The sequence below is a fragment of the Herpailurus yagouaroundi genome, unplaced genomic scaffold, assembly GCF_014898765.1.
Source record: "Herpailurus yagouaroundi ecotype Mexico unplaced genomic scaffold, PumYag 160, whole genome shotgun sequence".
In the NCBI taxonomy this organism is placed as follows: Eukaryota; Metazoa; Chordata; class Mammalia; order Carnivora; family Felidae; genus Herpailurus; species Herpailurus yagouaroundi.
Genome location: NW_024412401.1, coordinates 25,634,244 through 25,646,914, shown reverse-complemented (window position 1 = coordinate 25,646,914; position 12,671 = coordinate 25,634,244). Strand labels below are relative to the sequence as shown.

At 39.8% G+C, this 12,671-nt stretch overlaps 1 protein-coding gene across 1 annotated transcript in view; it reads right to left on the bottom strand.

Moving 5' to 3' along the window:
• Positions 1-349: 349 nt before the first annotated feature.
• STX17 (syntaxin 17) overlaps positions 350-12,671 on the bottom strand; it is a 65,635-nt gene continuing 53,313 nt past the window's right edge. Inside the window, exons 7-8 of the mRNA XM_040481816.1 lie at positions 2,330-2,416; positions 350-1,600 (exon numbers count right to left, since the gene is read on the bottom strand). Of these exons, the coding sequence (XP_040337750.1) occupies positions 1,361-1,600; positions 2,330-2,416 (327 nt within the window). The 3' untranslated portion in view covers positions 350-1,360. The remainder of the gene's footprint in view (positions 1,601-2,329; positions 2,417-12,671) is intronic.

The window sequence follows — 12,671 nt, the reverse complement described above, 5'->3', positions numbered from 1 at the left end:
CAGACACTAGGTTAGGCTGGGCCATGCTTGCTCTGTTGGGATTAGCACCACAAATCCTTCGTGAGGACGGAGTCTTGGCACCAGGCTTTGTCTATCATCTTGAATGTGAGAAAAGGCAGGCAAGAACGCCATTCTTGGGAAGAAATAGCAGCTGCGAAAAGTAAAGGAAAGCACAGGAGACAGCAGAGCCTGGGGAAAGGATGGCCATAACAGAGGTGAGGTAGAAAGCCCTCCTCCAAGGGCCAGCCAGAAAGACTTAGGGCCAGAGAGTCCTGTGTGGCAGGGCCATCAGTCTCCTGAAACTGTAAGACGTCCCTAAGAAATGATCCGGTGTCCCCCTACCTTCTGCTTATTTATTTTTTTTACCTCAAACTCTAACAATGTTGGAAATATTTGGAGATTTCTCTTCCCTTTTTTTCTCTCTTTCACCTAGAGGTTACAAGTAAGGATGATTGGAAGGAAACAGAGATGGGAGACAGTAAAGAAAGCAGATTATGAGAAAAGTCCTCATTACACATGGGTAGAATTCACCCCACAAGTCAAAGGACTGTTCAAAATTACAAGGGAGGGAAGGCAGAGGCCACTGGATCTTTGAGGGGTTAAGAGACAGACTGACAGAGCAAGCTCAGTGACTGGCTTAATAGTCTCCTACCACTTGAGATTCTGTGTTCTTTATTTAAAGAGAGACAGAAAGAAGAGTTCAGAAAAGAAGCCAGTGTCACAAATTAAGTTACCTGAAAGAGAAGTTGCACCTCTCTTTCCATTTTCTGACACTATTAGTGTCCGTCACCAGAAAATACAGGTGACCAAACTGCAATAAGGTTCACCAAATGGACTCCACCATGTAGCTCACCTGTTCCCCCTCGTGAGATCCCGACTTCCTTATTTGATAAGAAAGGCTCCTAAACTCCCCATTCTTTTCTTTGTTAATGGGCCAAATAATCTCCTATGTTTGGGAGATAAACAAACATATTTATAAGATACTTAACCCTAGGGTCTCCAAGTCAGGGTTATAGAATAAACTAGTCTTCCATAACCCATCATGTCCATACATCTCAAGTCTTATCAGAGTTGTAAGCTCAATTTTCACATTTCCAGGCAGAAAACCTGCTCCTTGGCAGTCTTTAAACTTTACCCGACAACACTACACACCCTCATCCCAGGCTCCTCAATCTCTAACATCTCCATTAACACTCCAGCAAACAACAAAATATATCCACTTATCACAGTTCAATCCCACTTGAACATCTACAGCCACTATCTTGATATAATCATGTTCCAAAACTGACTGAGTGTCCAACAGCAGCAAAGGTCCTCATTAGGATAGACATGTTGGCGCCAATAAGACTGAAGTTGGGTTTTAACTGCATTTTTTGTCAGTTTGGCTGGGGAGATCTGGACAGCTGGAAGTGAGCTTCTCCATCATTTTCTGTTTCTTTCTTTGTATCAGTTTTCCACCTGTGAAGCCCAACACCCCACCACCAAGTGCAGCTGCAATTCCTGCCACTTTGAAGCCTGCAAGGAGGCCAATCGGACCCCCCACCACTCCTCCGATCAGTGCACCTGCCACAGGCAGAGCTGCCAGCTTGTATTTTGCAGCCTGTAAAAAAAAAAAAAAAAAATTCAATTTAGAAATTGAGTTGAGAATATCTGCCTGTGGTGATGTGCATTTTCCTCTCATTACTCCTGGCAATGCCTCTTTAACTCCTGGTACATAATTAACCCTAGAGATTGGGGAGTGGGGGGAAGTATTCCACAGGTACTACAATTGCTCCTGATCTCAGAACTCAGAGAGATGAGCTACAAAAAGTGGACTGCTACAAATTGATTTTACTTGCAAAACAATCAATCCACTAACTATCTAGCAGGCTTATTTCAACAGTTTCAGCTGCTATAGATACCCCCAAAGCTTTTATGCTGCACAGAGATTATTCCATGCTGTATACCTGGGGTTAAAAGCAATATTCTATGGAAAACAGATGGTCCCATCTACCCGTACGGTCACATCCTTACACTTTTGCCCCTACCGGATTCTGGCAACCCTCTACTTCATTCCCTGCACTTCTGCAAATATGTCCTTATAACACCAAAATGTCTTCTAGTGGGGCTTTGGTTTATTCTCTGAAAAATTTCTCTCCCGACAGAACGAATCTTGAGAGTAAAATATTACAACAGTCATTGATTTCTTGCACTACCTATGTGTCATTTGTTCCTTATTTCCTTAATTGCTGGTTCCCTCCACATTAAAGAGAGCAGATCAATTGGGTTAATACTGGAGATTCCTGGGAGCCAGAGTACCATTGATTTGTCAGCAGGAGCAGAATCTTACCTTCCCCAAGTTTTTGGTTCCCTCTTCAACATTCACAGCAGCTCTGTTGACATGGTCTTCAATGCTGTCAATCTTCTCCTGCTGAGACTAGATGCAAAGGAATTATGAGTGAGCAGTCCTGCTGGGGAGCAGCAGTCAGCCAATACACAGTACTTTAATTCCTGTAATCAGGGTCCCGTGTACTGCAGCCTTGCTGTCTGAATAGTGGTTCATTAATAGTGTCTGATAAACTATGCTGAAAGTACAAATTCACTTGTATTAAAAAAAAAAAAAAGGGCGACTTAATTATTAGGTAATAAAAGGGTGGCACCTTTATAAGAAAAAGGATCTCACACTAAAATCCATTCAAACATACAAACATATTATTCTCCAAATGAACTACTTTGTAAGAGAAGAAAAATCCAAATAAGCATTTACGTGTCATGTGGAGGTTGATGAAAAACAAAACAAAACAAAATGAAACAAAAAACCTTTCTCCTAAGTTACCTTTTTTGAAGATTCAAAGATTTAAAACAGGAAAATCTCCCTTAGGAGTAAAACATGCTTAGATCCAATGAATACAAATTATTACATTTTAGGAACGAGAAGACAATATGGTTTGATCTGTCATGAAATCTTTCCACTTGTGATATGCAGTAGGGGGCTGCGGATGAATTCACTGTCCTGAGTCTCACACCTGTACACTTTAATACATTTTAAAATCATGACAAGTTAAAATATTTCCGATCAAATATATTAATAAGGCATTCTATGAAACACGGCAGCACCTACTCTGACACGGCAACCTTGTGACTCATGGAATCTCTGGGCACAAGGAATGATTTTTCCCTGAAAGGTGTGAAGCCCCACTACATTTCTCAGAAGTGGTTACTGAACTTCAGCTCAAACACCTCCAGTGACAGGAACTCATTACCTGCCACAGGAGCACATGCCCACTTTTAAAAAAGCTTTATTTAGACAATTCACCTACAATATGTGCCCATTTTAAGGGTATAGGATGATGAGTTCTGATGAATGTATAAACACCTGTAACCACCATCACATCAATATAGACTGTTCAGGTGCTTTTTCAATTCACTGAAAAAAAGAAGAGAATCCCTCTTTGATCCCAGGTAAATCCTACTTCTACAATGACTGTGAAATAATTCAACTTTAATCCTGAAGTATTTGCCCGCTTAACTTACACGGAATCAGATGTAACACTCTTCTAACTCCAATTGTCATTCAAGAACATGAAATGCAATCAGCTGATTTTTCCCCACAGTTGCTTCCTGTCAGCATTACTGACATTCCTTCCCTTCCCATACACCAAGTGGGTACCTTTTCACTGTCAGACCTTTCATGGTATCCCTTCATTCCTGTGTTCTCCACTGCTATCTTGACATCTCTAACACAATCCCTGAAAAAGTCCCTTATCAGTTTTCCTTTTCACATTTCTGTCGGACACAAGTACAGCAATGGTTCTCATGTGTTCAAGAGCATGCCTGCGTCGCCTGGAAGACTTCTGAAGGCACGGACTGATGGGGCCGCTCCCTGAGTTTCTGATTCAGTAGACTTCGGGTGAAGCCTGAGAATTTGCATTTCTCATGAGTGCTGCAAGTCCATGATTCTCACACTTTAAAACCCACTAATGTATGTACATAACTGGTAAGGGCACAACCTTTGGCCAGATGTCCTGTGTTCAAATCACAGCACTGTGTGCCCATGGACAGATTACTCCAGCTATCCAAGGTGTCAATATTGTCATCTCTCAAGAAGGATAATGATATACCCCATGGAGTTGAAGTGAGGATAAATGAGACAGTGACTGTGTGAGGAGAAAAATTTACAAAGTCATTCTCATCTTCTCAAGAAAGCTTAACTCCCATCTTTCTTTTCTAAAAAGCATATTAAACTCTTTTCTATGAAGCTTGAAAATTCTTGGGCATGAAAACCTTAGATGTCTCCTAGCCATTCATTCATTCATTCAGTTTTTATTTTCCTCAGACAAAACTTGTTTAATGTTAGCTTTCTTCTTCCAACCCATAGAAGCATAAGTGCCACCATTCATAATATCCAACCTGTAGGGATTTCTGACACTGGATTTCTATCACTGTTTCTGTTTGGGACATCCTCAACACTTTCCATTCTTGCCTGAAAGTCTGGGCCAGCAGATAAATCACATGTGTGATCATCAACCTCCACATCCTGATGAGCTGATGGGGTAGAGGGAAAATAGCCAACATGTCTCCTTTCTCTCAGTCTCCAAATGATTCCATCAAGATGATGGAGCCTGCTAGGACTACTGTCATTTCTATACCCCAAGTGTGATCCCAAATCTTCAGGGAAACATTTTTTTAATGCTCCTTCCAAAAAAGGTTGGACACTGCAGCTCTATGATTGTTTTCTTTTAAAATAAAGTAAAATTTAAAAATTAAAAATACTTTTAAAAAACTGGGGCACCTGGGTGGTTCAGTCAGTTAAGTGCCTGACTCTTGATTTAGGCTCAGGTCATGATCTCACGGTTTGTGGGATTGAGCTCTGCCTCTGGCTCTATGCTAACGCTGCGGAGCCTGCTTGGGATTCTCTCTCTCCCTCTCTCTCCCTGACCCTCCCCTGCTTGAGTGCTCATGCACACTTTCTCTCTCTCCAAATAAGATAAAATTTAAAAAATTTTAAACATAATTTTAGTATTTTTTCACAAAAATATTTTGGTATAATTGGAGAAAAGACCACAAGACAGAACTAAGCGTGAGACCACTGATGCTCCCCTATCACTGCAATCGCCAGTACTCGATGAGGTCTGTCTGACCCTGGGGAGTAGCCCAAACCTGTGAGTACTTATTCACTACATCAGGAAGCTTGCTTAAATATGGACATGGAGATAAGGCAGAGGGTGATCAGCAACTATCCTGGAATCAACAACTGCCCCTCAGTTGTACAGACCTGCCTCTCCCCTTTTCTTCTTAGTTTGAATCCCAAACTTCTCCTGTATCTTCAAATTCTGCTTCGTAAGTAAAGAGGACTCAATGACACCATCACAATTAGGCAGCAAATTAGTGTCAGTTGTCAATCACTGCCTATACACAATGCCAAACTAGATCCCATCAGAGCTGAATTTGGTCACTAGTCCACCATGCCCTTAGCTCTTTATGTTGGGCCAAACGATACAACTACACAACCTTACCCCAGTACAGGAAATCAAGCTCCTAATAATGATGGCTTAGAAGTCTCCTCACCTCTACCTACCGACCTCCCCGTTTTGCTTCTGATTTGCTTATGTCTGCTTTCATCTGCTTGGGCCTCCCACATTTAACAATCTTGAAACTCCTTTCTTGACATTTTATACTTTGGCCCCTCATATAAGTTCTTGGCATCCCTTTAAAAGGAGTTAGACTCCTCTTTTTAAAGGGAAAGACGTCTCAAAATACTCTGAGAATGTGTCTGTGGATTTCATTTTAAGAAACACTGAATTAGGTCTCCTTATTTACCTGAAAAAAATAACTGAATCTTAGTGAGCAGTTAGAGGAGCACTTAAGAGTCTTAAAAAAAAATGTGATTAAGTGAATATTTGTCACTTGTACACTCAGCATCCTCTATATCCACCAAACAGTAATACATTCAATAAATCCATCGCCAAATCTATTTACATCAATAAAAATGCCCTGCCTTGGACAGCCTTGCTAGTAGTTGTGCAGTTTTATTAACGTGCTAAAAGCTATGGGTTTAAGAAACTATTGTCAAAACTGTGGTTATTTTCCTTTATTCCTGACTCAATTCCAGGCATCTTTCAAGGCTAGCTCTAGTCTTAGATATTGGTTAATCCAGGGAACACTGAGCTATCCTGGTTCTGAATTCCAAAAGTATATAATCTATAATTCTTTTTTTTTTGTAGTCTATAATTCTTAACCATATGCAATAAATAATACACAGAAAAGCTCAGAAACATACAAAGACTACTATATACAGAAATTCAGGATTATATTGGCCTAGATAGAGTATGCAATAAACAGAGCAGAAGTAGCATGTTGATATCATGGGATTCAGCAATTAGGAAAGAGGTGGTGGCAAAAATGTAACTCTAAGGAAGGAGCCAAAGAGGGAATCATGTAAGCAGGGACAAAAGCAGGAATGCAGTTAGGGTCAGTAGAAGGGAAGGGGATATTACTTCAGTTAGTCCTCCCATCAATTTTACAAAACTCACTATTGTCAAACAACACCCTGAAGGCCAAACAGGTAATAAATCTGATTAATCTGATATAATTCATTACATCCCAGTTTTTATGCATCCAGAGTAAAAGCCATAGGGAATAAAGTAGAAGGTAGAGACAATATTGGACCAGCAGCAAGGGTGACATGCCATTGTGTGACAGGCCCAGAGTTCTTTAAATTTCCCTTGACAAGAACTAGGGCAAGTTCCACAGTTATAGGAACAGAAGGCACTTGAGCAATTAAATGCTGAAGAAAAATGAAGGGTGCTTAGTAGATACTAATTTATTATTGGAGCACACCTGGATTTCTCAATGGTTTTGTAGGTTCATTTTTCATTATGGTAAAAAAAATGTATGTGTGTGTGTGTGTGTGTGTGTGTGTATACACACACACACAAACAAAAACACACACATATATATAATATATACTTATATATTATATATATATGTATACATAAAGCTTACAATTTTAACCATTTTTAAGCGTGAAATTCAGTGGCATTTAGTACATTCACAATGTTGTGCAATTATCATGACTATCCTATAGGGTTTTTCTTTTTTTTTTTAACTATTCTCCATTCTTCATTGAGCTTAGCACAGTACTATGCACATAGAAAGTGCTCCAAAAACACATGGTTTATTTGTCTAGATACTATCATGTCCATGTGATGATAATGAAAGGGATGTGGTCACTCTGCTTATGTTCCCAAGTCATTAGGTGCCTAAATGGAGCTTCTGTGAGTCCCTGACCATGTGGTCATGAGAACTCAACCACCCTGGGAAGAGTCATCAGGGGTTCTCCTTTGAGCTTGTGCCTAATAGCATTTTGTCCCATGTCCTCACACAGATTATTATAAATAGGACATTTGTATAGAACTATGGCTATAGCCAAAGTCTTTCGACACGAACCTTCCTTGATTATGGGTTAGGAGCTTCTTACGGTAACCTAATCGGATATATAACTGTTAAATGGCCACAAACTCTCAATTTTCCTTTCATGTGCCTATTCCACTGGAAGGGAAATATATTTGTCTGGAATGAGAAGACTTTGTACATGTTTAGTTTGTTTTTTAAATCAACTGTATTGAGGTATAATTTATATAATAACAGATTTTAATGTGTAGATACCAATGACTTTTGGCAAATGTATGTTTGTGTAACCATACATGTACAGATTTTAGAAAGTGCATTAGATCAGATATTATGAGTTACAATTAATTCTGAAACAACAAATATTTTGGGATTCTTGTCGTATCATTACCTTTGATATGCAAGTATATCGATAGATTGTACAGATATCTAATCAAAAAACTTCAAGCATTTTGCTTCTTCTGATTTAGAAGCATCAAAAAAGGAAAATGCTTTAAACAATCTACTGACATTCAATTTGAGGCATTAGATGCCAAGAAAAAAATACAAAAACTAGAAAACAAGCAAAGGAAGGGACTAGCACTAAAAAGCCCAGAAATCATATTCTAGAAGGAGCATATTAGAGAATCAAGAACTCTTAAAAGAAAAAAATATGATGAGGTGGGATAGGGTGAGGAAGGAGAGTATTGGTCTCAAGAAGATGAATAATTTTATATGGAAAAATTACCAAAGTTGTTCAGTCTATGGCTCCAAGAGGGCAAAAGTACCAGAGGGAAGTTATTATAGGGCAGAGCTTACACAGGGAAGAACTTCTAAGAGGTAGTCTTCAAATAGAATGGCTGAAAAGGCAGCCTAAACCCAGCAGAAGAAGAGAAATAATAAAGATCAGAGCAGAAATAAACAATATAGAATCTTAAAAAACTGTAGAGCAGATCAATGAAACCAAGAGTTGGTTTTCTGAAAAAATAAACAAAATTGACAAACCTCTAGCCAGGCTTCTCAAAAAGAAAAGGGAGATGACCCAAAGAGATAAAATCATGAATGAAAATGGAATTATTACAACCAATCCCTCAGAGATACAAACAATTATCAGGGAATACTATGAAAAATTATATGCCAACAAATTGGACAACCTGGAAGAAATGGACAAATTCCTGAACACCCACATTCTTCCAAAACTCAATCAGGAGGAAATAGAAAGCTTGAACAGACCCATAACCAGCGAAGAAATTGAATCAGTTATCAAAAATCTCCCAACAAATAAGAGTCCAGGACCAGATGGCTTCCCAGGGGAATTCTACCAGACGTTTAAAGCAGAGATAATACCTATCCTTCTCAAGCTATTCCAAGAAATAGAAAGGGAAGGAAAACTTCCAGACTCATTCTATGAAGCCAGTATTACTTTGATTCCTAAACCAGACAGAGACCCAGTAAAAAAAGAGAACTACAGGCCAATATCCCTGATGAATATGGATGCAAAAATTCTCAATAATTCAACGGCATATAAAAAGAATTATTCACCATGATCAAGTGGGATTCATTCCTGGGATGCAGGGCTGGTTCAACATTCGCAAATCAATCAACGTGATACATCACATTAACAAAAAAAAAGAGAAAAACCATATGATCCTGTCAATCGATGCAGAAAAGGCCTTTGACAAAATCCAGCACCCTTTCTTAATAAAAACCCTTGAGAAAGTCGGGATAGAAGGAACATACTTAAAGATCATAAAAGCCGGGGCGCCTGGGTGGCGCAGTCGGTTAAGCGTCCGACTTCAGCCAGGTCACGATCTCGCAGTCCGCGAGTTCGAGCCCCGCGTCGGGCTCTGGGCTGATGGCTCGGAGCCTGGAGCCTGTTTCCGATTCTGTGTCTCCCTCTCTCTCTGCCCCTCGCCCGTTCATGCTCTGTCTCTCTCTGTCCCAAAAATAAATAAACGTTCAAAAAAAATTAAAAAAAAAAAAAAAAGATCATAAAAGCCATTTATGAAAAGCCCACAGCTAACATCATCCTCAATGGGGAAAAACTGAGAGCTTTTTCCCTGAGATCAGGAACACGACAGGGATGCCCACTCTCACCACTGTTGTTTAACATAGTGCTGGAAGTTCTAGCATCAGCAATCAGACAACAAAAGGAAATCAAAGGCATCAAAATTGGCAAAGATGAAGTCAAGCTTTCGCTTTTTGCAGATGACATGATATTATACATGGAAAATCCGATAGACTCCACCAAAAGTCTGCTAGAACTGATACATGAATTCAGCAAAGTTGCAGGATACAAAATCAATGTACAGAAATCAGTTGCATTCTTATACACTAACAATGAAGCAACAGAAAGACAAATAAAGAAACTGATCCCATTCACAATTGCACCAAGAAGCGTAAAATACCTAGGAATAAATCTAACCAAAGATGTAAAGGATCTGTATGCTGAAAACTAGAGAAAGCTTATGAAGGTAATTGAAGAAGATTTAAAGAAATGGAAAGACATTCCCTGCTCATGGGTTGGAAGAATAAATATTGTCAAAATGTCAATACTACCCAAAGCTATCTACACATTCAATGCAATCCCAATCAAAATTGCACCAGCATTCTTCTCGAAACTAGAACAAGCAATCCTAAAATTCATATGGAACCACAAAAGGCCCCGAATAGCCAAAGTAATTTTGGAGAAGAAGACCAAAGCAGGAGGCATCACAATCCCAGACTTTAGCCTCTACTACAAAGCTGTCATCAAGACAGCATGGTATTGGCACAAAAACAGACACACAGACCAATGGAATAGAATAGAAACCCCAGAACTAGACCCACAAACATATGGCCAACTCATCTTTGACAAAGCAGGAAAGAACATCCAATGGAAAAAAGACAGTCTCTTTAACAAATGGTGCTGGGAGAACTGGACAGCAACATGCAGAAGGTTGAAACTAGACCACTTTCTCACACCATTCACAAAAATAAACTCAAAATCGATAAAGGACCTGAATGTGAGACAGGAAACCATCAAAACCTTAGAGGAGAAAGCAGGAAAAGACCTCTCTGACCTCAGCCGTAGCAATCTCTTACTCGACACATCCCCAAAGGCAAGGGAATTAAAAGCAAAAGTGAATTACTGGGACCTTATGAAGATAAAAAGCTTCTGCACAGCAAAGGAAACAACCAACAAAACGAAAAGGCAACCAACGGAATGGGAAAAGATATTTGCAAATGACATATCGGACAAAGGGCTAGTCTCCAAAATCTATAAAGAGCTCACCAAACTCCACACCCGAAAAGCAAATAACCCAGTGAAGAAATGGGCAGAAAACATGAATAGACACTTCTCTAAAGAAGACATCCGGATGGCCAACAGGCACATGAAAAGATGTTCAGCGTCGCTCCTTATCAGGGAAATACAAATCAAAACCACACTCAAGTATCACCTCACGCCAGTCAGAGTGGCCAAAATGAACAAATCAGGAGACTATAGATGCTGGAGAGGATGTGGAGAAACGGGAACCCTCTTGCACTGTTGGTGGGAATGCAAATTGGTGCAGCCGCTCTGGAAAGCAGTGTGGAGGTTCCTCAGAAAATTAAAAATAGACCTACCCTATGACCCAGCAATAGCACTGCTAGGAATTTATCCAAGGGACACAGGAGTACTGATGCATAGGGGCACTTGTACCCCAATGTTCATAGCAGCACTCTCAACAATAGCCAAATTATGGAAAGAGCCTAAATGGCCATCAACTGATGAATGGATAAAGAAATTGTGGTTTATATACACAATGGAATACTACGTGGCAATGAGAAAAAATGAAATATGGCCTTTTGTAGCAACGTGGATGGAACTGGAGAGTGTGATGCTAAGTGAAATAAGCCATACAGAGAAAGACAGATACCATATGGTTTCACTCTTATGTGGATCCTGAGAAACTTAACAGGAACCCATGGGGGAGGGGAAGGAAAAGAAAAAAAAAAAAAAAAGAGGTTAGAGTGGGAGAGAGCCAAAGCATAAGAGACTGTTGAGAACTGAGAACAAACTAAGGGTTGATGGGGGGTGGGAGGGAGGAGAGGGTGGGTGATGGGTATTGAGGAGGGCACCTTTTGGGATGAGCACTGGGTGTTGTATGGAAACCAATTTGACAATAAATTTCATATATAAATAAAAAAAAACAAAAAACAAACAAACAAAAAAAACAAATAGAATGGCTGAAATAGAAAGTATCCCCACGCTGTAATTGTTCAAAAAAAGCAAAAAACCATCTATATGGGAAGCTGGGGCAAGAACAGAATTGGATTAGCTGACCTTGTAAACCCTTTCCAATTCCAGTTCTGAGACTGTGTAATCTAGGGACTTTTATCCTTAAAAAGCCAGGCATCAGGGAAACCATAACTCACAGATGTAAAACCCCCAAATCACAGTTTGATCAAAAACAAAGAACTAGGGGTGCCTGGGTGGCTAGTTGGTTAAGCGTCCAACTCTTGATTTCAGTTCAAGTCATGATCTCATGGTTCATGGTTTGTGAGATAGAGTCCCACACAGGACTCTGCGTTGACAGCACTGTGCCTGCTTGAGATTCTCTCTCCCTCTGTGTCCCTCCCCTGTATGCATGCTCTCTCATTAAAAAAAACAAAACAAAACAAAACAAAAAAAACTAAACCTAGACAAAAGCATAAGCAGACACTGGTTTGTTCCTCTGTGTGCACACAGACATATACACACATACTCATATAGCCAACCTTCCCATACTTCCTGGGAAGGAAAAATAAGAATAATTAGAAAAATAATGACAGAATCTATTGTCTTTCCCACCAAATCCACTTTATGTTCCCTGATCTGTGTTAACAATGTCACTGGCTACTCAATTATGCACAATAAAGCCTGATGTTTTGAGTCTTCCATCTTCCTTCAATTTCTGCTAAGCCTACCCCAGAAATACCCCTCAGCTGGCCTTTACCTTTATATTGTATTGCCATTGCTCTTGGTAAAACTCTTGCTATTGATCCTTAACTAGTCATCCGCCTATTATAACCCCCCTTCCTGAGGTCATTATTCACACTGCTAATGGTAATCTTAACTGTTAGCAGTGTGAACCTGCTTATCACTCTAACCTGCTTAAACATTTATATTTGCCAGGGGAGAGGGGAAAATGGGCAAAGGGCATTGAGGAGGGCACTTGTTGGGATGAGCACTGGGTGTTGTATGGAAGCGATGAATCACGGGAATCTATCCCCAAAACCAAGAGCACACTGTATACATTGTATGTTAGCCAACTTGACAGTAAATTGTATTTAAAAATTTT